The sequence below is a fragment of the Vombatus ursinus genome, unplaced genomic scaffold (genome assembly GCF_900497805.2).
Source record: "Vombatus ursinus unplaced genomic scaffold, bare-nosed wombat genome assembly UNPS02014778.1, whole genome shotgun sequence".
In the NCBI taxonomy this organism is placed as follows: domain Eukaryota; kingdom Metazoa; phylum Chordata; class Mammalia; order Diprotodontia; family Vombatidae; genus Vombatus; species Vombatus ursinus.
In genome coordinates, this window is record NW_020954556.1 from 57,454,987 (window position 1) to 57,478,862 (window position 23,876).

The window sequence follows — 23,876 nt, forward strand, 5'->3', positions numbered from 1 at the left end:
ACACACACACACACACACACACACACACACACACACACACACACACAGTTACATATACACACTCACACACATATGTAAAATTCAAAATATATTCACAGCAACCACAAAATACTTAGCAAGGGTAGAAGTGGGGAACTGTCTCAGGTGAGGGAGAGGGGGAGGTTAGGGCATAGAAGATGTCACTTGAGTTGAGCCTTGAAGAGGGGTAGAAATTCTCAAAGTTGGAGCTGAGAAGAATGAGAGGTCTAAGCACGGGGAAAAGCATGGAGACAGGAGGTAGAATGTTGTTTCTGTGCAACAGCAAACACGCCACTTTCACTGAAAGGTAGGATGGCATAAAGAGGGGTGATGGTATGCAATGATCCTGGAAGGACAGGATGGAGACAGACTGTGAAGGGCTTATGAATGCCAAACAGAGGAGTTTATATTTTGTCCTAAAGAGAATAGAGAGGGGACAGCTAGGTGGCGCGGTGGATAGGGCACCGGCCCTGAAGTCAGAAGGACCTGAGTTCAAATCCGGCCTCAGACCAAACTAGCTGTGTGACTCTAGGCAAGTCAGTTAACCCCAATTGTTTAAAAAAAAAAAGAGAGAAAGAATAGAGAACCACTGGAGGGCCACCTCCAGTCATCCTGATCCATATCTGGCCACTGAACCCAGATGGCTCCAGAGGAGAAAGTGAGGCTGGTGACTTTGCACAGCCCTGCCTCACTTAAATCCAATTCACTTGCACGTCATGGCATCACCTCCCTGACGTCATGGTCCTCTTCGAGAATGAAGGACGAACAACAGCGACAATAGAGAACCACTGAAGTTTCTTGAGCGGGGTGTACCATGATCAGACTTGTGATTTAGGAATGATTTTTCTGTGAAGGAAGGATTAAAAGGGAGAAGGAACTTGAGAGAGGGAGACCAGTGAGGAGGCCCCTGCAATAGCCTGGGTCAAAGATCATAGGAGACTTAACTAGGGGTAGGGCCAGGTGAGGAGAAAGAAGGGGATGGATGCACGAGACGCACCTGGTCTGGTGCCTCTGTATACTGACACAAAGGCAGCACTTTCTCACTGCTCTTTCATTCATTCATTCATTCATTCATTCATTCATTCATTCATTCATTCATTCAATCACTCCTAAACGCCTGGTGAACCAGGGGTTGCACTGTATTCGGTGACAGCAGACAGATCTGGCCGGCAACACCACAACTGAAGAAATCACGTTTGTGATCTGATACAGTGGCATGTGCCCTGCTGGTGTTTATTTCTTTTTTTTAAGGATGATCATAAAAAAACTTGGCAAGAAGCGTGGCTGCATAAACAGACTTTGACAGTCTGTTATCTCTGGGTTTATGGGTGTTTGGTGTGGCTAACCGTCCCTAGTTCTGTGGTACTAAACTTTTACTCCTTTTGTATGGGTTCAAAGACCATTTTCCCAGTTCCTTCTTAGGGGGATAACCCTGGGATGCAAGGTGGTTTAGTGGGGGGGGGGGGGGAGAAGAGAGAAATAAGTGGAGCATCGGGAGACCAGGTTCAAACTCCAGTCGTCACTGTGTGATCTCAAGATAAGCTCTCTGAGCCTCAGTTTTTTCATCTAGAAAATGGACTCAGGTCCCTTCCAGCTCCAACATTCTATACCTCTAAAAGGGAAGTCAGTACCTTTTATTTGACAGTTTAGGAAAATTCAAATACTAATACTCTAAGACAATACTAATACTTTCCCAAGGCAGGGATGGGATTAGGATGCCCATATTTGGTGTTTCCATTTGATGTCTGAATCAACTTGGTACAAGAGATGGTTATTAAGCACTCACTATATACACCGTGGGTAATATGAAGAAGCAAATGGGCAAGTCCTTTTACCTGCCTGCCTTAGTTTCCTCATCTGTAAAATGGGGATAATAATAATAGTGCCATAACAGAACTGTATGGAAGGGCTGGTTTGGGCCTGATTATAGAAGGGCTTGAATGTCAGGTAAATACTATCTACCAGCATGAGCCAGAATCAGCTGTGCAGTTGGGGGAGAGGAATAAGACGGGGGATTGGGGGAGGGTGCTGGGGAGAGTGAGGTCTAAATGAACCTGCAAAAGGTGGAGAAGGTGCTGTAGGAGGTGGGGTGGGGGACGCCCATGAAACATAAAAGACCCACAGTGATTTGGGGGTCTTTCCTTCATGTCTTCTGACTCGGCCTGACCAAAGGTCTTCTCTAGCATTCAAAAGGGCCTTCTGAGGGACCCTAGCTGCTGAGAAAGCTTTGAGGAAACTGAAAACCGGCTCAGTGTGGCCTGGCTATTACACTGTGGCCTGGCTATTAATAAACTCAGGCCCATGAAAACCGTTTCTGAGCTCCTCATATCTTTCAAAGGAGAAAGAAAAAAAGGAATGAAAACAGTTTTTCAAAGACTCCAAAAGCTGTGTGTGGGCTGTTCAGTGATTCCCACCTGGGTATTATACAAAACTGGGAGAACATGTTTTATTGAAATTTAATCTGAAGACTTGGGAAAGCAGACCTAGGAACCTTGGAAATGAAAACCCAGAACTTAGGTTACGGCATGGGTAAATTGCAAGAAGGACGGTGGTGTCAGTCATTTTTATGAAACCCTCATAGCTGGAGACTCCACAGTGCAGATGGAAAGGCAAGCAAATGGGGGGGGAGGCACCTGCCTTTTAGCATACCCCCCATAACAATTCATGTTGTAATGATCTTATGACTACTAACCCCTTGGGAGTTTTAACAAACTATTATTTTTGGTTTGAGGATAAGAATGATAATAGCTTGCATTTATATTTATGAAGAATTTTTAAAATATCTCATTTTATCTTCATGACAACTCTGGGTAGTAGGGGCTATTATTATAGTCATTTTTTACATGAGGAAACTGAGGCAAACAGGTTAAGTGATTTGCCCAGGGTCATACAGCTAGTAAGCATCTGAGGCCAGATTTGAACTCACACTAGACAAAACATCCTGGAGCACTGTGAGGCCATCGGGACCCGTGGGGCATTATTTCAGTAGGTTCAATTTAACGGCCGCCTTTGCTCTGTTGATTCTGAAGACGAAATATACTTGGGGAGATTGCTAGCATCTGGATCAGGTACAACTGAGATTTGGAGAAGGGATTATAAAAACTCCACAAAGAACACAAGATAAGAAATGAGCAGGAATATGCAAGCACAGCAGAAAGACATCTCAGAGATCGTGGAAAACTACTGGCAGAATAGAGGTTGCTACCTGTCCAGTTTAAGGCTGTTCCTGATACTCCTTACATTCTAGCCACACACTTTATGTTAATAACAACAACAACTATAATAATAGTTGCCATTTATACAGGGTTTGCAAAACACTTTACACATATTTCAATCGAGCCTCATAACAACTCTGTGAGGAAGGTGCTATTATTATCCCCATTTTACAGAGGAGAAAACTGAGGCTGCAAAGAGGTTAGGTGGCTTGCCTAGGACTCATGCAACTAGTAAGTTCATCTGAGATGGAATTTGAACTAAGGTTTTCCCTACTCAAATTCTAGTGATCTATCCGCTGTACTACCTGGCAGCCTGTTAACATGTCAATAGGATGGTGAAAGAGGATAGAGGGATATAAAGAGACATAAAGAGAGACAGACAGACAGACAGACAGACAAGAAATAGAGACACAGAGAAAGAGAGAGGGAAAGAGAAGGAAGAAGAGAGACAGAGAGAGACACAGACACACACACATACACACACACACAGAAACAGAGACAGACAGAGACAGAGAAGGGGGGAGGGAGAAGGAAGAAGAAGAAGAGAGAGAGCGAAACAGAGACAAAGAGATAGAAACAGAGAAAGAGAGAGGGAAAGAGAAGGAAGAAAGAGAAACATTAATCTGTAAGAAAAATTAACAAAGAGTCAAAATGCTCAAGTCCTGACTCATGACATACTGTGAGACTTTGGGCAAAGCCCTTCTTTTGGGAACAGCATCTAAATGACCCTTATTTTTCTTACATTGATGGAACTGTTCCCATGCAAAACCAGGCTACTCTCACATGTATATTCTAGATAACAGCTAGCACACTGTGAGTGCTCATTCAATATTTAACAACATGAGAAGGAGATTAATTTAAAAAGAAAGAAAGAAAGGGTCACTCTTTGGTATATCACCAGGACATTAAATGGTCATACCCACATGCCCCCTAAAGCTAAAGCATATCATGCAGTGGGAGACCACAAAGATGGGCAGGATAACTAAGATAAAAGCAAGGAGGGGCAAGTAATTGACCTGAGCATAGCCCTTAAAAGGAAACAGAGGGTGCCTCCCAACCTAGAAGCGGTTTCCTGCCTGTCTCCTGTAGCAAAAAGTCTATAGTTTTGGGGAAGGGAAGTATGCAAAGGTCGGAGCTGAAGTTAGTATAGACACAGAGTATAAGAGTTGACATTTAGAGAGGGCTTTGGGGGCAGCTACATGGCGCAGTGGATAGAACACCGGCCCTGGATTTAGGACGACCTAAGTTCAAATTCGGCCTCAAACACATAACACTTATTAGCCGTATGACCCTAGGCAAGTCACTTAACCCCATTGCCTGGTCCAGGAAAAAAAAAAAACAGAAAAGGCTTTAAGTGTATGTATGTATATACATATACATACACACACACACAAATATGTGTACACACAAACACACACATTTTTTCATTTGATTCCCACAACAACTTTGTAAGCTAGGTGTTACATATATTATTATGTTCATTTTACAGGTGAGAACAAACAGCTTCAAAGAGGTTAAATGCCTGGGCCATAGTCCCATGACTAGTAAGCATCATGTGTGGTTTGAATCCAGAACTCCAAGACAACTCTCTTTATTCACCATGCTGCTTACATAAATGGACACTTGTAGGTCAGTCCCAAGAGGGAGATGGAAAAAAGAAGTCGGAATTTAGCCAGGGCACAGGAATAGCTAGTGACTAACACCTGGGAAAGAGCATTAATCTAGCAGTCCAATATTCTTCCCCAACCTGCATCATGATCATTGGGATTATCATTATCAAACCAATGTCAGGCTGGTGCTTCTCTCCCTCAGGTAGCTAGCTCCTCTGAACCTTAGGCCACCCCACAAAGCACGCATGTAGTTCAAAAGAATGTGCCGACACTTACGTGGCCCGCCAGGTTGAAATACGAGTGGTTGGTCAGACTGACCGGTGTGGTGCTGCTGGTCTGGGCTTTGTAATTCACTATTAACTGTCCCCCATCGAGCGTATACGTGACCCAAACTTTCAGCTCGCCAGGGTAGCCTTCCTCTCCATCTGGACTGATCCGGGAGAACTGAACACCATTTGGTAGCACTTGAGGGGTCCAAAGGACCTGGCGGAAGATATTATTAGAATAAACCAAAACACAAAGTAAATATCCCATGCAAAACATTCAAGGAAATCTAACCTTGGGAGTATAAAAATGATTACACCAACTCTCTTAAATTTTTTTGAGAACAGTGCTTAATTTTTAATCTCTGTAGTTTATTTAATATGGAAAAATTACGAAAAAATAAGACTATTTCTCTTTTTTTTCCTCCCTGTGTATATAACATACTATTTCTTTTTTCCCTTCTGAACTCTTGATTTAAAAAAAAAATTGTCAGCTTTGCTATTTTTCTCCTAGTGCCTTGCTCACATTCTGGCCCAATCCTGAAATAATTGCTTTAACAAATGGTGACTGGAAACTGGTATGGCTATCTTGGGCTTCAGTTTAAAAAAATTAATCCTTTTCTGGGATCCTCCACCAACAGGAGCAGAAAATGAAATCAGGGCCTGTTACATTTTAGAATTGGGAACCTCTCTGGGTTTCAGTTTCCTTATCTATAAAATGACAGAGTGGAGCCAGACAAGAAAACTCCTAATCCAGCTGTAAATCGCATTCTATGGAAACAGTCTTTCTGCAGCTTCCACAGCTTGCTCTGTGTTCTGCCTTCTAGGACCAAGAACCAGAAATCAAATTCTTCTTCCTCAGAGCCACTCTTTAAATACTGGAAGACAATTATCATGTTTGCCCTAAGCCCCAGTCGCCTCTTCTCCAGGTGACTGACTCTGAAGTCAGGGGACCTGTGTTCAAATTCCTCCTTGGCCACTTATTACTTGTGTGACCTTGGGCGAGTACATTAAATCTCTCTGGGCCTCATTTTCTTCATCTGTAAAATAGGAAGAGGAGAGTGGGGAAGGCTAGATAAGGTGGCCTCTAGATTGATGTGCTGGAAAATGTTTAACAACCAGCTCTCTATTATCTTTTTAAAAAGAAAGAAAATGTATGTAAGGCACACTTTAAAGTTTGACCTCTCTTATTTGCATTTTCTCTATTGCTTTCTTAAGTCTAGACAATCAACAAAATAAATCAAGTCCTGATTTGTAGTGCTTGCAGCTATGGGAGGTGTAAATGCTCAAACTGAAAATTTAACAATCTGCAGAGCTGGATAGAGCTGGCCCCAGCACACCCTGCCCTGGAATCTTCTTCGTTCATTTAATCAAATCCTCATATAGCATGAATCACAAAGCCCTTCACTATCCTGGCTGCCCTCCTCTGGATGCTCTTCAGCTCATCCATGTCCTTCCAAAAACAGAGCATTCAGAACTGAACATAAGACTCCTTCTGTAGCCTGCCAAAGATAGAGAGAGGTGGCTAGGTAGCTCAGTGGGTGAGACTAAACAGTAGACCTCAGAAAGACCTGAGTTCAAATCCAGTCTTAGACTTATCAGCTAGCTGTGTGACCTTGGGTAAGTGGATCAAATGACATAATAAACTGTAAAGCACTTAGCACAGTGCCTGGCACACAGTAGGTGCTATATAATGCCGGCTACTCATATTATTATCCTTGGAGTATAACAGGACTGTTGCCACCACTGTCTAGAATGTTAATTCAGTCTCAGATCTCATTAATTTGCTTGGCTCTCACATCACATCGCTGATTCAGGCTGAGATTGCAGTTGATTTAAAATACCTACACCTTTTTTTCAGATCAACTGCTGTCTAGCCACAGCTCCTCCATCTTATACCTGTGGGATGGATTGGTTCTAGGGCCCGATTCTGTTATGTCACAAGATTTTAGAACACAAGAATACTGGAAAAAGATTCATGTCCTCAACCACAGGAAAAACAGCTGAAATTTGGAATTAAGTCACAGGCTTTAGTGAAATCAATCTCATATCCCATCATTAAGTGGAAACTCTGAACTTTAAATAAATTTAAAATACAAGCTCTAACTTAAACATGTGAAGACTAGGGAAAATAACAGCAACAGCAACAACATAACTATATCACATAATTAAAATAAGCAATTACATATTGTATAATTATATAATGTAAATTACATAAGTATATCATTATTTAAATGCTTTCATATTTCCCCCAAATACTCATTTTATGTCTATATGTGTTTTTCACACACTTTTAGATTATGATGACTTTTTAAAGAATGGTAAGTAAAATGTTTAGGGTAAGATGTTCATGTATGGGTACCTAGCCTTTACTTCCTCCAGGAAATAATTTCTAAAAACAAAGAAGGGAGTTTTGTTTTTTTCTGGAAAAAAAAAATGTTAGCTTCTCTACATCACAAAACTATTACAATTGCTGTGTATTATTAATCGTGTTGTCTCTATCTTGGCTGCAAAAACTTCCAGGACATTTCTATGCCCAGGTCTACATTCAGCATTTCTGATTCTGATAGGACTGTGAGAAGAACTGGTCTTTTATCAATGTCACAAATACAAAGATGGCCTCAGAAATGAGCACCCAAGTACCAGTATCCTCTGATTTTTAAATAATCATGAGTAGATGGATGATAGTGTCACCTGAGCAACAAATTATGAAAACTGAGAATGCATGAACAGAGCTCAGTGCAGAAATCCAGTATGCATTTGTAATAAAGTAATCTGACCCATAATTAATGGGATGCATAATCATCACTGTGGCGCATGGCAACTAAGCATAAATGATAAGCAGGCCACACAAATGACTGTAATATTACTTTTCCACAGACCAACTAAACATTTGAGACAGTCAGCTGAGGGAGAGGAATGAACCGGGTGTTTGAGAATCCTGTTGATAGATCCATCGTCCCTCAGGCATTAGGAGCCAGCCAGAAGAGGCTGGGCACTGAGGTACCCAGTGTCCAGGTTTAGGGTAGGGCAGCCTTTTCCACTCTGCAGTGGGATTTGCCTTGCCCACTGAGGAAGGAAGGAATGTCAGGGAAGGCAACTTGAATCTCACGAACAGATGAAGCAGCTGGTAGAAGTGGGTCAAGCAGAGCAATTATTAATATTTCTTTTCAGCTCTGTAAAGGGTTAATGGAAAGGAAGGTTCACGGTTCCTAGAATTTTCAAATTCTTCATTCCTTTTCTATTTCCTAGGTTGGGCTTCATGTGTGGGAGTAAATGGAATGCTGTGGTTATAGGAAAAACTATCCATTCCTTCCCACCACATTACTGAAATTTTTACCAATTTTGGTTCATAGGATTATGGAACTGGAAGGAATTATATTTTGTTCATAGATTATATTATAATAACCACATATCCTATTTTGTTCACAGATATAGAACTGGAAGAGATCTCAGTAATTATTTTTTATTTTACAGATGGGGAAACTGAGGCCTAGACTAGTGAAGTGACTTGTCTAAGGTCACACAGGAAGTAAGTGGTAATAAGATTCAAACTCAGGTTCTCTGGCTCTAAATCCAGTGGCCTTTATATTGCCCTAGCTTGTGGGAAGGTGAAGGTCAGGCTATCATTCATACCTTAACATGAAATCATTTGATCAGACTGCTTTTCAAATGCCTGGCTGAAACTCACTGAGAAAACAGCAAATTTTAAGAGAAGTTACAGTTGATTTGCAACATAGGATAGTTAAGGGCAGGCAGGCCTATGAAGTTAGGGTAAGGTTTTCATGTATGGGTACCCAGTTTTTATTCCCTCCATCAAATAATTTCTAAAACCAAAGAAGAGAAAGAGTTTTGGTGGTTGTTTTTTTTCTGGAAAAAAAAATGTCGGCTTCTCTACATTACCAGGTTATTACAACTGCTGTGTATTACTGATTTTGTTCTATCATCTACAAACATTTCCAGGACATTTATATGGAAGTTAGGGGGAGAGTAAGAGCTCAAAGATTTCATTTACTTTGCAATTTTGCCTATGATCAACTCTCCCTTTTATCCTCCTAAAAAGACACAGCAGCTACATAGTGCAGTGAATAGAGAGGGGACTGCCTAGGATCACATAGTTAGTAAGTGTCTGAGGCTGGGTTTGAACCCAAGTCTTCCTGATTTCAGGTCTACCTCTCATTCTATCTACACCTCAGGCTTCTCATCCATAAATCGGGGATAATAATAGCATAGCATTCCCTCTGAGGGTTGTTTTGAGGATCAAATGAGATAATATTTGAAAGTACTTTGCAAACCTTAAGGCACTATATAAATGCTAGTTATTATTATATCCAACTTCTTCCTTTGACCAGCAGACAAATCCTATCCTTGCACCCTTGTGACCAAGAGAGTAGTTTTCTTCCTCCTCCTTCCCTTATACTGTTCATCTTGTGCAGTGAGCTGGCTTTCTGCTAAGATGTGTAAGTCTAGGATTGTGTAGAGTGAACAGAAGACATGGAGAAAGGGAAGAGGACTGATAACAATGAGTACAGTGAGCCACAAACATAGTTTAGTGAGAACTCTATCAAGTGTCTTCAAGTTTACCTTGTCAAAGCCTTTCAGTCCTCCATGTAGACTATTAGGTCCATTGTTAATGGCCAACTTGTATTCTTTCCCCTCCATGGTGAAGGTCCCTTTGGCAATTCGGTTGGCCACTCGTCCAACTACTGCTCCGAAGTATGGATGCTTCTTGAGATACCCTACAAAACAAATAAGATCATTCCTTTAATTTGCTAAACAAGAGGAAGGGTAATAATTCTTTCTACTACTGATTTTTGAAGGATACCATAAGGCTTATATCGTACATTGTCAAAGACTCTACTCATCGTGTAAACATTGGTTAGTGTATTTTTCATGATGGTAACAACAACAATTAAGTATTTTGCAACTTTGCAAAGTAACCTTCAAGCTAAAATGTTTCTATTCCTTGTAGCATAATCCAATGAGAGGCAACCAGTGGCTCAGCAGACCCCATCTGTCAGTAACTGTGCACGTGGTTAATTCGGGTTTGGTGAATTGAACTTTTTCTGTCTCCCTTCATACCTTTGGTATCAGTTCCTTATTAGCCATTTTTATCACATCTTTTCAAATCCAAAGATCATTCTCCTTTGCAATGAAAAAGAGATTCAGATTAAGAGTTGAAAAGCTCTGCTTTTTTTCTGGCATCAGCATCTTTTATCACTGTTACATCCCTGCCAAGCTGCTGTCCTAACCTTGCTTTGAACATCCTTTGTTTGAACAAATTCATTAAGTGCCCACTCTATGTGAGCAGTGTGAGCATACTCTGCTCACACGGAACCTGCCATCTAACTGGGGCAAAGATGAATACTGCTCACTTCTGCAGATGCGTGTGGGCACAAATGATATCGTCAGAACTAGTCAAATAAGTAAGCATTATCAAGGCTTATTAAGTCTGAGGCAAGAAAATGAAGACCATCAACACACAGATTGTGTTTTCATCATTGCTTCTCATAAAATTCAAGGACTTCAGGAGGGAGATCTGAGAAGTGAGAAAAGGGCTTTTTAAAAAATGAGGTATGAGAATATAATTTGGATTTCTAGACCCTAGCTTAAAATATAGGGAAGACCAGAAACCTGGCCAGAGACGAAGTGCACCTAAAAAGGGCTGGTAAAAGTATATTTGCTGAGAGTCTTGAAACTATAATCATAAAAAAAATTTCAAATAGGCAGTGAAGAGAGAGAAAATTGTTAATGTATATTAATGGAATGAGATACCAAAGAGCAGCTACAACATGGAAGGAAGATTAGCTGTTAGGTCCTCTAGAAATTCACAGGAGACCAAATCTAGAATCACTAATAAAACCCTTGGCCTCAGATATTCTAGACACACATGCACAAAATACGAATAACAAAAGCAAAGTAACTTAGAAAGAAGATAAATTGGACACAGGTATTTTTGTGTTATATTTTGACTCCAAAGATCAACTTAGATTTTTAAAAGATGTATACAGAAGATGGAGGCAAGGGCAGGTAATGGCAGATGAATATGTAAGTGTGGTACAATCTGGTAAAAAATGGTGTCAGGAGTCCTAAAGCTCAAATTGGGATTAGCACAGTACCTGGTACATATTTAGATACTTAATAAATGTTTATTGATTGATTATTGAAATTGAGCTGAAGAAAGCTAACAAAAGGGGGTTTGGGTGGTTTATTTGAACAGTAATAGGGGGAAAAAAAACAAAGGATATTCAAAGCAAGGTTAGGACAGCAACTTGGCAGGGATGTAACGATGATAAAAGATGCTGATGCCAGAAAAAAAGCAGAGCTTTTCAACTCTTAATCTGATTCTCTTTTTCATTGCAAAGGAGAATGATCTTTGGATTTGAAGAGATGTAATAAAAATGGCTAATAAGGAACTGACACTGAAGATATGAAGGGAGATGGAAAAAGTTCAATTCACCAGACCCAAATTAACCACATCCACAGGTACAGACAGATAGGGTCTGCTGAGCTACTCACTGTCAGGGACCCTTGAGAGGTCATGGTTAATGGGAGACAATACAGAAGTGAAAAAGGACAATTTAAATAGATTTTCCAAAAAGGGAAAATGAGTAGAGTTTGCAGACTGTTAGCTAGTGAGATTGACTTTCATTCCTGAAAAAATTGTGCAATGTATGATCAGAAGGATGATTAGTACACCTCTAGAAAAGGAAGCTGTAATCACAAAGAATCTGCATGGGTTCATCAAGAACAAGTCATATACCAAAAGAATTTTTTTTTTTTGCAAGGAAGGCATGCTGGTAGATCAGGAAAATACAATAGATTGATAAACTTTACCAAGAAGTCACTTTCCTAGGGTAACATGGGTAGGAAGTAGCAAGAGCTGAGATTCAAACCCAAGCCTTCTGACTCCCATCTCTAACACCATAGTGGTCTCCCAAAATACAATAACATATTTATGTCATACTTCAAGTTTGGAAAGTGCTTTCCTCACAACCTCCTGAGAAGTAAAAAGTTCAGTTATGCTCATTTTACAGATGAGGTAACTGAATGTCAGTTGTTATTTAGTCTTTTTTCAGTTGTGTCCAACTCTTCATGACCCCATTGGGGGTCTTCTTGGCAAAGATACTGCAGTGGTTTGCCATTTCCTCCTCCGGCTCATTTTACAGTTGAGGAAACTGAGGCTTAAGTGAATTAATTCTGTTCAACAGGGTTAAGTGACTTGTCCAAGGTCACATAGCTAGTAAGTTTCTGAGATGGGATCTGAAGTCAGGAAGAAGTCTTCCTGACTCCAGGCCTGTCACTCTATCCACTTCATCACCTAGCTGTCTCTACCTTTTATTTATTGGCAGCTAGATGGTACAGTGGATGGAGTACTAGACTTGGGGTCAGGAACATCTGAATTACAATCCTGACTCAGACACTTAACTACTTGTGTAACCTAGGTAAGTAACTGGACCTCTTAGACTAATTTTCCTCATCTGTAAAATGGGGATAATGTTAGCACCTATCTTAGGGTTCTCTATGAGAACTGAGACAACACATGTAAAAGCTCTTTTAAACCTTAAAGAACAATATAAATGATAGCTTTTGCTTTGTATATATACCTATTCAGGGTATCCCAAAAACCTTAATGTAGTTTTAAGCTATACATCCATACAGGGTATCCCAAAAGCTAGATACCCCATTTAGACGCACAGCCTAAGACTTTTGGAATGTCCTGTATATATACGTGCTATCTCCCTTGATAGACTGTCAGCTCCTTAAGGGCAGGGACTTTTGTCTTGTATTCCCGATGCTTAGCACAGTAGCTGGTACATAGTAGGTGCTTAACGCTGGCAGGATTAGGTGTGCCAATTGATGCAAAAATATTAGAATTTTACCTTGAAATAAAAGTGTTATCCTACTATCTCTATTTACTTTTCCTTGTGGGTAAAAAAAAAAAATGGCAGTGTTAGGTGACAGTTTGGCTCTTTAAGGTGGTCTTAAAACCCAGTACTGTAGGGGCAGCTAGGTGGTATGGTGGATAGCGCACCGGAGTCAGGTGTCAGAAGGACCTAAGTTCAAATCTGGTCTCAGACCAGACACTTGACACTTACTAGCTGGGTGACTCTGGGCAAGTCACTTAACTACAATTGCCTTGCCAAAAAAACAAAACAAAAACAAAACAAAAACAAAAAAAACCAGTACTGTTGTTGATCAAATGACTGATAGAAGTAACTTGCCATGGCTGCAAATTGTTAAGTGGGAGAGCCAAGACTGAAAATCGAGTTTCTCACCCCAAACTCTTGTGCTCTTTCTACCACTCTCCTGACTTCTCAAAGTAGTAGGCCCTCCCCTAGATACTTCTCCAAAGGAAGAGCATTTGCTCCAGAATGAAAAGATATTTGAAATATGATGGGGTGTTAACCTGCTCCTTTTAAACTCTGATCACAGGCACATTATTTTTGATGATATGGCAGGCCAACCTGCCTTACCTTGGTTTATCTTTTATACTTTCCCCTGTTTTCTTAAATACAAAAGTACGTGGGGGAAAAAATTGTTTTAAAAGAGGCATCACTACCTGTTTCTGACACCTCTCTTGAAAGGAATTTTATTCTTTAGATGTGACTATTTCATCTGAAAAAGGAGAAAAAAAAGTAATAATACGTTGCCTGTCTAGTAGAAAGAGCAGTCCTTGGGATGAAGTCAGGAGACAGATGGGTTCAAGTTTTCCATCACTCACTAGTCATTCAAATTGGGGCAATCCATTTAACTTCTCTGGGGCTCAGTTCCAGAAAGGATTGATGTAAAATACAATGAAGGCTGGAATAGGTATTAAGAGTGGTATTCAACCCACGATTCCAATCCTCACTAGTTCTAGTATGACCCTGGGCAATGATTTCATTTTTCTAGGTCCTGCTTTCATAAATGAGGCTAATATTATCCATACTACCTAAACCATCAATCTCTATAGAAAAGTGAACTATTATTGTTATCTGCAAAAAAAAAAACAAAACCAAGAATGCTGGGCCTAGATGATCTCCTAGGTCTTGTTTAGCTTTAACATTCTTTGACTCTGGAGGGCTTCTCCTGGCTGGGGGGAGAAAGGGAAAGGGAGACAACAGAGCTGAATCACGTCCAAGATTAACATTCAATCACTTATCAAAAAACCTACAAGCATTTATTAATCACCTACTATGTGTTAGATCCCAGAAATACAAACACAAAAAACGGAAGTTCCTTCTCTAGAGTGCTTAAAACCATTCAGTCAGAGAAAAAACATAACTAGAGTGGGTGTGGTTGGCATATGGTTCAATCTAATACCAAAGTTGGGCAAAAGTCAAAGACTGCAAAAAAGTGACCAATCCAGAGGGGTGGGCAGTAGGCAGACTGCCCCAGCAAAAACAGGGGAGGAGGTGAAGGTCTGCGAAGCTGGGTAAGTTCCTTTAAACACCTGGAGGAGGCGATGTGAACCAGCTAGGGTCTCATGCCAGTTATCAATGGGAGACAGTAACCTTTTCCCCAACAGGTGCTGGCTATCCTTACTCTATCCATCGCTAGTCATTCTCACCTAGGCAATTCACATTACTTCTCTCAGTTCCTGAGAAGATTGCTGTATAGTACAACAAGGGCCAGATCTAGTATTCCATCCATGACTCCAATCCTTACCAGTTCTAGTGGGACCCTGGGCAATGATTTCATCTTTCCAGGCTTTACTTTACTCTTCTACAAGGTGAAAATAAATGAGGATAATAATAACCATACCACCAGAACCATAAATCTCTATATTTTATTCAGCTGTGACACCCTTCCCCCAAGCAGCTGAGAGTCCTGACAGTCTATATACTTAGGACATATTTCACATATAAAACAGCTGCCATCCCCTTCATCTGCATGAGTTCTACTGAGTTCAGTCTGGTCATTAAAAACCAACTGCTCCCAATTTCCTCTGTGAAAATCCCTTCACAGACCAGTCTGAACAAAGGGGATTTGCACTACAATGAAATATGTGGCGAACATGACACGTTAAGTAAGAAACCCAAGTACTGTGAGTACCTGGGACTTGTTTATGTGGCCTATGAGAAACCATGATGGTGATGGAGAGGGGAGCCAGTTTTCAAAATGTAAAAAGCAGCAAAATTATTTCACATAAGACTTTGCTGACATTTTTCTGGGCTGTAACTAAAAGAACATTTGGATTACCTCCTCAGCATGCTATAGAGGACAGATCTCATTTTCCCAGAGACATCTGAAACAGTCTGACCTCATCTGTCACCTCAAGACATCTGAGCAGCTTATTTCATCTATCTGTGAAATTGGGAGATAGCTCACATTCAGTATAAAGCGGCTGTGAGTCAGGAGATTAGACGTTCTCAGCTGTTCCCTATAGTGCACAAAGGCAATCTTGAAGATTTTTATTATCTCAAGATAACCATTTCCTCCTCTGTCAAGTCTTTACTACTGAAACTTGCTTACTATAGGTTATTAATAAACTAGAATTCAGCAATAGAACAGCAGAGTTCATTAATGCAATTCCTGTTAACAGCTGGCCACGGTGGCTATTACCAAGAATTAGCCAGCCCCTACTATTTCAGCCAAGACTGAATAGAAAGATCACATCTTAAAGAGAAACAACAATCCACTTACAATCCATGAGGGGTGCTGAATGTGTCTGTTAGAGAATTGATATTCAGGGCTTGGTTTTCAAATTCCACCCCTTTAAAAATAGTTCCCCTCCTCCCACCTCCCCCCTTCACTATCAGCCTTTCAGGAAAAAGGAAATTAAATTACTATACTATATTAAAGTATACAGTTTAATATTTTTAAAGCCATGTCAATACCAACCCAGCACCTAGATAAATATTTTAAATACCATGACTCAATACTGAACAATTGTCTCTAGAGGAAAAGTTTTATCACTGATTTTCCCCATGAACTCTCAGAATGGAAAGTTTCCACAGACTACTAGGTCTGGTCTATTACAATGTAGAAGCCTGGTGTAACTCCTTTTTCCTTCTTATATAATTTCCAGTAATCTTTTCTTCTATTGAGATCCCCAAGGGTCAGCAGGATAACAAGGGATGCTAACCACAGGATGTTAAAGAGCTGGGAGAGACCTCCAGTATCATCTGGGTTCTATCCCCTTGGTTTTGACTGATTAGGAAGTTGTGACTCCAAGAAGGTGACTTGCTTTCAGCTACCCTCCCCGCCCCCCCCCCCCACATAAGCCCATTATGCATGTCCAAGACACTTTTTGGCTTTGAGTTACACATGGCTCAAATTACACAAACACATGGAAGCTAAGTGTCACAGTGGATAAAGTGCTCCACTTTGGAACAAGATACGAATTAAATCCAGCCTCAGACACTTAACTGGCTGTGCAAACTTGGGCAAGTCATTTGACTTTTTTTCTGCTTCAGTTTCCCCATCTGTAAAATAGGGATAATACTAGCACCTATCTTCCCAGGGTTGAAATAATATTTGTAAAGCACTCAGCAAACCTGAAAGTGCTAAAATAATCAAATAATTAGGCAATTAGGAAATTAGGCAATGGTGAGAATGGGATATATAAACCATAACATGCAACCATATTCAAATCAGTTAATGGTGTACAACAGAAATAATGGTAGAGAAAAGCACCTCTCTTTGTATCACTGGAGTCTGGAAACGTCTTCTGACTCCATCAGCTGTGTTTTGCACTAGTCACTTAACCTTTTTGTGGTTAAGAAGGTGACCCAGTTTGCAAACTGTTGGTCATACTAGGGATTGGAGAGTGATAGGGAGGGGGAGAGGGACAGGGGGAGCGGAAGGGAGAGGAAAAAGGAGGAAGAGAGGGAGGAAGGCAGAGAAGGAGAGGAGAGGGAGAGATGGAGAGGGAGAGAAAGGGAGGTAGAGAGAGAGAAAGGGGAGGGGGAGGGAGAGAGAAAGAGAGAGAGAAAGAGATTTGCAAAATGTCTTCAAGCCCTTGGGTAAAAAGTATTTTAAAAATCATCTTGAGTCTATTTTCTGCTTCTGTAGGAAGCAAAACCCAATCAATTAACAGATCTTCCCTAACCCCACCCCCACTACTCACTAGAACCCTTGGGGAAAACCCAGGGGTTAGGTGGGGGTAAGGGGAAGATTTTCCCACCTCTGTACATTTTCCTCCCAGGGAATAAAATGACTAAATGCAGTAATTCATGATAAAGGAATTTACCTCTTTTAAAAAATAAGCCAGCACAACAGCAAACCATGGAACATAACAGGAGGCAGGGGAAAACCACAGAGTATAGGGTATTAGTTTCACAAGAGATTTAAAGGCACCATCAATATTTTTGGCTTCTGAATTTAGGAAGGGACTGGGAAGTTTGTTGAGGGATTATATATCTAGAGTAGCTCTAGGCTACGTCTTTTAGCTGTCCCAGAGCAGAGGCAGAGACGTTTGATGCCACGCCCAACCAAGGTCACACAAGTAATAAGCATCAGAGGAAGGATTTGAGGAAACCCCAAACGAGGTGGTGATTTACAACCCAACAACAACTTAAGATTCCAGAGCCTCTTTCCATCGAACTATTAAGAGCTTTTTATAATAACAGTAATAGTAATCATTGCTAACATTTACATATCACTTCCTGTGTGGAAAGTGCTTTCCAATTATTATCTCATTTGATCCTCATATCTGAGAGGTAGGTGCTATTATTATACCCATTTTATAGATAACCAAACTAAGGCATACACAAGTTGAGTGACTTGCACAGGGTCACACAGCTAGTAAAGTAACTGAGGTCATTTTTTGAACTCAGATCTTACCAATAATCAGACCTTTACTTTTTCTGGGGGACTGGAATGGAGAGAAAGTTCTTAAGTTAAAAGAAAATCCATACAAACAGGCTTTAAAAAAGATAAATCTCAAACCTGGTGGATGGCTTATGTCCCATAACCCACTGAGAAAGCTGAATTCATCCATTCTCAAGAGTCTCTCCTCTCCCCCAATGCACTTTGTCCTGTTAACCCGCTACCTATCCCCCCCCCCTTCAACTGGCTTCTTAGAACACAATGCAAAAGAGATTTCCAAAGGAAAAAAAAGTGGCAGTCTAACTCAAGTGCCAGAGTTCCAGCCAAGATGGTACTTTGCAGTCATGGGCTAGGAGGCCACTAGAATAAATTATCTGGGATGCCCAGTTCTTGCAGAAATACTAGTAAAGGAAAAAAAAAAAAGCTTGGAATCAGAAGGACCTGAGTTTAAATCCTGCTTCAGACACTTGACACTTACTGCCTGTGTGACTCTGAGCAAATTATTTAACCCCAACTGCCTCACCAAAAAGCAAAAAAAAGAAAAGAATAAAAAAAACCCAGCATTTTTTCTCTTGTGCATGAGGGAACCACAATCTCCCTAAGCTAGTTTCTCCTAGCCAGTGTCCCTTCCAGGGTAGAACTTTCTCTCAGTGTTAAAAACAGTTCAAAGACCACTTTCATGTTAGTTTTTGTTGTTGTCTTTTTTTTTTTTAATGTCCAACTCACCTTCAATGGACTCTGGACCAGTTAAGTGAGCTGAATGGTTAACTAAAAAGCTAAACCCATATTCATGTTCCTCTAGCAACCCAAGCCCAGAGAAATTCCCATTTGTTAGCCAAATGTACCTAAGATTAGGCTGAATCTCCACACCCAGAGTAAAGGGATGGAAACGGCCCTGAATCTTTCCCACAAGGGGTAGTGGTCAAAATAGGGACTTGGAGGTCAAGAAACCTTAGGTTCCATTCCTACTCCCAACACTTACTGGCCGTGTGACCCTGGACTAATCCTTTGAACGCTTTAGGCCTGTTTCCTCGTCTGTACTGATACAAGAGGCGGGGAGGAGGGAAAGGTGGACTTCAGGGGCTCTGGGGTCCCTTCCAGCTCTCTCATCTCTGACTCTATGCTACGCCAGTGCAGTTAGACCCACCTTCCAGCTCGGCAAAGCCCAGCACCACATCTGAGAATTTCCCATCCCTGTCTTTCACCTCCAGTGCGGTGATAGTGCAGCCCAGGGAGATAATCTCCACTCTCAGCTGGTCTGACTGCAGATGGAACTTCTCTACAATCCCTGCTCCACCGGGGAGGTCCCCAAACACACTTCTGGTCACCGAAGCCATGGGCGAAAAGGAAAGGAAAACAACCAGCCAGCTCACTCCACCGAGCTGCAGCACAGGTACCGGGCACACCTAGGAGCAGAAACCACACACCGGGAGGGCGGGGCCGAGGTTACTTTATAAAAGAGAGGCTAAACTCCTCCTCCCGCCCGCCCTATCTCCGGGACAGCCCTCGGATCGCTTAATCCGGCCCGCACCAAAATTTAGGGCTACTCTGCAGGAAAGAGACTGACCCAGCACGTGCTTTCCTTCTTTTTCGCAACTTTTCTTGTGTTGCATTTTGGGAGTGGTAGTCTTCGAAAAGCGAGGCTGCTTTCTGGGAGTAGGCTAAGGAATGGGGATTTTTTTCCCCCCTAGTTAAAATTTTTCCATAGTTCTTAACTGTAACTTGGGAGGGTGGAGCCCTCCTGTAACAGAGAGTGAGCCGTGTACTTTGGACGCTCCACATCCAGGCTGTTTGTCAAGTGATTGAAAAACATGGGTCACGTAATTGGGGAAGGCAAGACTAGATCTTGGGAAAAATCCCAAATCAGAGCAATCCTAGTTTAACAGATGGAGAGAAGCCACCTGGCGCGGGGCAGGGCGTTCATCTCCACCAATAAGGAGATATTCCCGTAGACATTATGGGGGGAATCCTAACCTAGGGTCCTTGAACTTTTTTATTGATAACTGTGCCATTTTAATAATAGCTATTTCCATATAATCGGTTTCCATTGTTTATAGTATGGATTTTATTTTAGGTATTCAAAAACAATAATACCGACCAACATTTCTATAGTTCTTACTATGTGCTGAGTACTATGCTAAGCGGTTTAGGATTACTATCTCGTAGGATCCTCACCACATCCCGGAGAGGTTCAAAGTGCTGTTACAATTACCCAATTATCCTCTCATTCAACCCGGGGAGGTGTTATGCCCTTTACGGCGATCACCTACTTCAATTTGGAGAGATGCTAATCGATTTTACAATTATTATTTCATACCCCTGGAGTTGCTAAGCGCTGGAAGAGGATTATCCCTTCCGAGCCTCTCTACTCGGAGGTGCTATTATCATCTACATTTTACCGTCGAGGAAACTAAGGCAAACAGGTGAAGTGACTTGCCCAGAGTTACACAGCTAGTAGGTGTCTGAGACTGCATTTGAACTCGGATCTTTAAGACTCCTCGGGAGCTCTATCCACTTTGCCACCCCGCTGCCCCTGTCAAGATCCATAGACTTCACTACATTGTCGGAGAGGTGGGAAAATGTCGAGGAGCTTCCATTAGGTGCTACAGGAATTCAGTGAAGAGAGCGTTCCCAATGGGGTAGGTCAGCGCAAGTAGTGGGGGTGGTTTCCAAAGTCCTTGAGCAGCAGAAAAGACTGTTAAAGAGACAGTATATATACATGTTAGGGGTTATTAATATTTCTTCCTAAGAGCCTTTTTTTTTAAGCAATAGTAACCATTGAAGAGTTAAACCAAGAGCTGCTGCAACAATCTTCCTAAAGAACAAGTCTGATTATGTTCTCCCCTTGCTCAGAAAACTTCTGAGGACCCTTTTTGTCCCTACGATAGAATAGAATCTCCTATCTTTGGCGTTCAAAGCCCTTTGCAAATTGTCTCCAACCTGCCCTTCCACGCCTAAATCACATGCCCCACGTTCCAAACAAACTGACCTACTTGCCCATCCTGCTGCTGTGATTTGGAAGAGGTTGTTTTTCGTGTCTGAAATACACTAAATAGTGTATTGGATGGATGGATGGATTGGATTGGATGGATGGATGGACCTGGAGTCAGGAAGGCCTGAGTTCAAATCCAGCCTCAGAGTCACAGTAGCTGTATGAGTCTAGGCAAGCAAATGTTTGCCTCAGTTCCCTCTTTTCTAAAGTGGAGATAATAATAGCATTTACCTCCCAGAGTTGTTGTAAGGATCAAATGAGATAATATTTGTAAAGCAAATCTTAAGGTGCTATGTAAATGCTAGCTATTATTATTATTATGTATTCCCTTATTTTTAATTATTGTAATTTATTTTATGCATTTTATTATTATGTACTTTCCACATTTATAAATCTTGCTTCCTTTCAATACTCAGTTTAGGTGCCACCTTTCATGAGAATCTTTTCCTCATGTCTCCCTTCTACTCCCCAGCTGTTAGTTCTGTCTCCCTCCTCCAGGGATCATGCATATGTGGAGTTAGAGGACCTAGGTTTGAATCCTGCCTTGGATACTTACTGGATGTGTGATCTTGGGAAAGTTAACCTTAATAACCTTTGGTGTTCCCCAAGGCTCTGTCTTGGGTTGGGTTCTATTCTCTTCTCTGGAGATAGTATCTAGCCTGACAATCTCATCTGTTCCCTAGGATTCAATTATCGTAACTATGCAGATGAGTCTCAGATTTGTTCATTCCTAACATTTTTCCAGACCTCCAGTCTCACATTGGAGATCTTAAATTGGATAGCCCAAAGGCATCTTCAAATCAACATTTCCAAAACTATCATTCCCTCCCACCAAAACCTTCTCTCTTACTAACTTTCTATCCTTTCCAGGAGAGGATACTGCCATCCTCCCAAGACACCCTCTCTTTCCCTCCACATCCAATCTGTTGCCAAAGTCTCCCATTCTGCAAGAAACCTTCCCCAGTTCTCCTTAATCATAGTTGCCTTCCCTCTGAGATTACCTGTTTATCCTGCGTATATTTAGCTTTGACACAGTTGTTTGCATATTGTCGCTCCTTTGCCAGCATCCCCTCCCTGCACTGGACTATGAGCTCCTTGAGAGCAGGAACTGGTTTTTGCTTTTCTTTATATTTCCAGCATTTTGCACAACACCTAGCAACAGTAAGCATTTGATAAAAAGCTATTTGAGTGACTAGTTAATTAGGCAGGTGTGTGGCACAGCAGATAGAAGACTGGGCCTGGAGTCCGGAAGACCTAAGTTCTAATCATTTCAAAGACACATACTGGCAGTGTGACTCTGGGCAAGTAACTTCACTTCTCTTCGCCTCAGTTTCATCAGCTGTAAAATGGGGATAATAACAGCACCCACCTTTCAGGGTTGTTGCAAGAATTAAAGATTATAATTGTAAAATATTTAGCCCAGTACCCAGCACACAGTAGGCAATTTCTAAATGCTTATTCCTTTCCCTTCCCCCCTGAGACATTATAAAATGAGAGGATTGACCAGATGACTCCTAAGAGTCCTTTTACTTCTAAATCTGTTTCCAAGATCCTTGATGTTACGCACCATGTCTTCAATCTTCTCTGCTTGATGAACCGGGACAGTGTCTTGCACCTTTTTTTTTTTGGCTTGATTTGGAATTTCGCTAGTGGAGGGACAATTCATTGGTAATTAATCATTTCATAGAGTTGCCTAGAGGCATTGAGAGGTGAATCTTCAATCTTGCATTTATTAAGAACCAGGGGATACAGAGACAAAATCAATTAACATCCTAAAAAATTTACATTGTAAAGCTGAAACCAAAAACACACAAATCAGTGGGTTGCTTGTTGATTTATTAAGCATGGTATCCTTGGGCTACAAAGAAAAGTCCCTGCCCTCTGGGAGTTTGCTTTCCATTGCTAGTGCACACAAAGCCTGAGCTATCTTTGATGGGGGATGGACTGAAGGCTGAGGGAACCAGAAAGGCCTCCTGAAGTAGTTGGCTGAGATGTCAAAGAAGCTAGAGAATGCTCAAGGCAATAGTAGGGGAGAGAATACATTTCAGGCTTGAGGTGGCTTGAGGCACAAAAATGAGACCTAGAGGGTCACATGTGAGAAATACCAGAATTGTAGAGTGTGTGGAAAATAACTGTATATTAAGACCACAAGGGTCAGGTAGGGGGACCATGTTGGGAAATAGGTAAAAACAAATAAAAATACTCTGTTGATTATATCCTACTTGTTTGTAAAAAGTTGTTGGCCTGTCTCCTCCATTAGATTGTGAGTTCCTCGCGGGCATGGACTGTCTTTTACCTTCTTGTATCCCCAGTGCTTAGCACAGGTCCTGGCATATAGTAGGTGCTTCTTGTTGTTGGATCATTTCAGTCATGTGCGACTCTTCATGACTCCATTTTGGGGGTTTTCTTGACAAAGATACTGCAGGTGGTTTGCTATTTCCTTCTCCAGCTCATTTTACAGATGAGAAACTGAGGCAAACAGGGTTCAGTGACTTGCCCAGGGTCACACAGTTAGTAGACATCTGTGTCCGGATTTGAACTCATGAACATGACTCTTCCTGACTCCAGGCCTGGCTCTCTATCCACTGTGCTACTTAGGTGCTTAGTAAATGTTTATTGACTGATTGACTAACAAGGGTGGCCAGGTAATACCTCATGTAGAAGTTAGTGCTGGAAATTGGGACAGCAAGGAATAGTTTACCTGCCATATCTATGGAGAAGGGAAGAATTTATGACCAAACAAGAGATAGAGATCATTACTAGATGTAAAATGGACAGTTTTGATTATATTAAATTGAAAAAGTTTTGCACAAACAAAACAAGGCAACCAAGATGAAAAAGAAAGTAGAAAGCTGAGAAACGATTTTTACAGTAAGCAACCCTGATAAAGGCCCCATTTCTCAAGTGTATGGGGAACTGAGTCAAATTAATAAGAATGCAAGTCATTCCCCAGTTGACAGATGGTCAAAGAATATGAGCAGGCAGTTTCCAGATGAAGAAATCAAAGCTATTATATAAATAT

The 23,876-nt window shown here is 41.3% G+C and overlaps 1 protein-coding gene across 1 annotated transcript in view; it reads right to left on the reverse strand.

Moving 5' to 3' along the window:
• Positions 1 to 19,410, reverse strand: part of GALM (galactose mutarotase) — a 59,305-nt gene extending 39,895 nt beyond the window's left edge. Inside the window, exons 1-3 of the mRNA XM_027865336.1 lie at positions 19,010 to 19,410; positions 9,691 to 9,845; positions 5,120 to 5,326 (exon numbers count right to left, since the gene is read on the reverse strand). Coding sequence (XP_027721137.1) covers positions 5,120 to 5,326; positions 9,691 to 9,845; positions 19,010 to 19,199 — 552 coding nt within the window. The 5' untranslated portion in view covers positions 19,200 to 19,410. The remainder of the gene's footprint in view (positions 1 to 5,119; positions 5,327 to 9,690; positions 9,846 to 19,009) is intronic.
• Between the last annotated feature and the right edge of the window lie 4,466 nt (positions 19,411 to 23,876).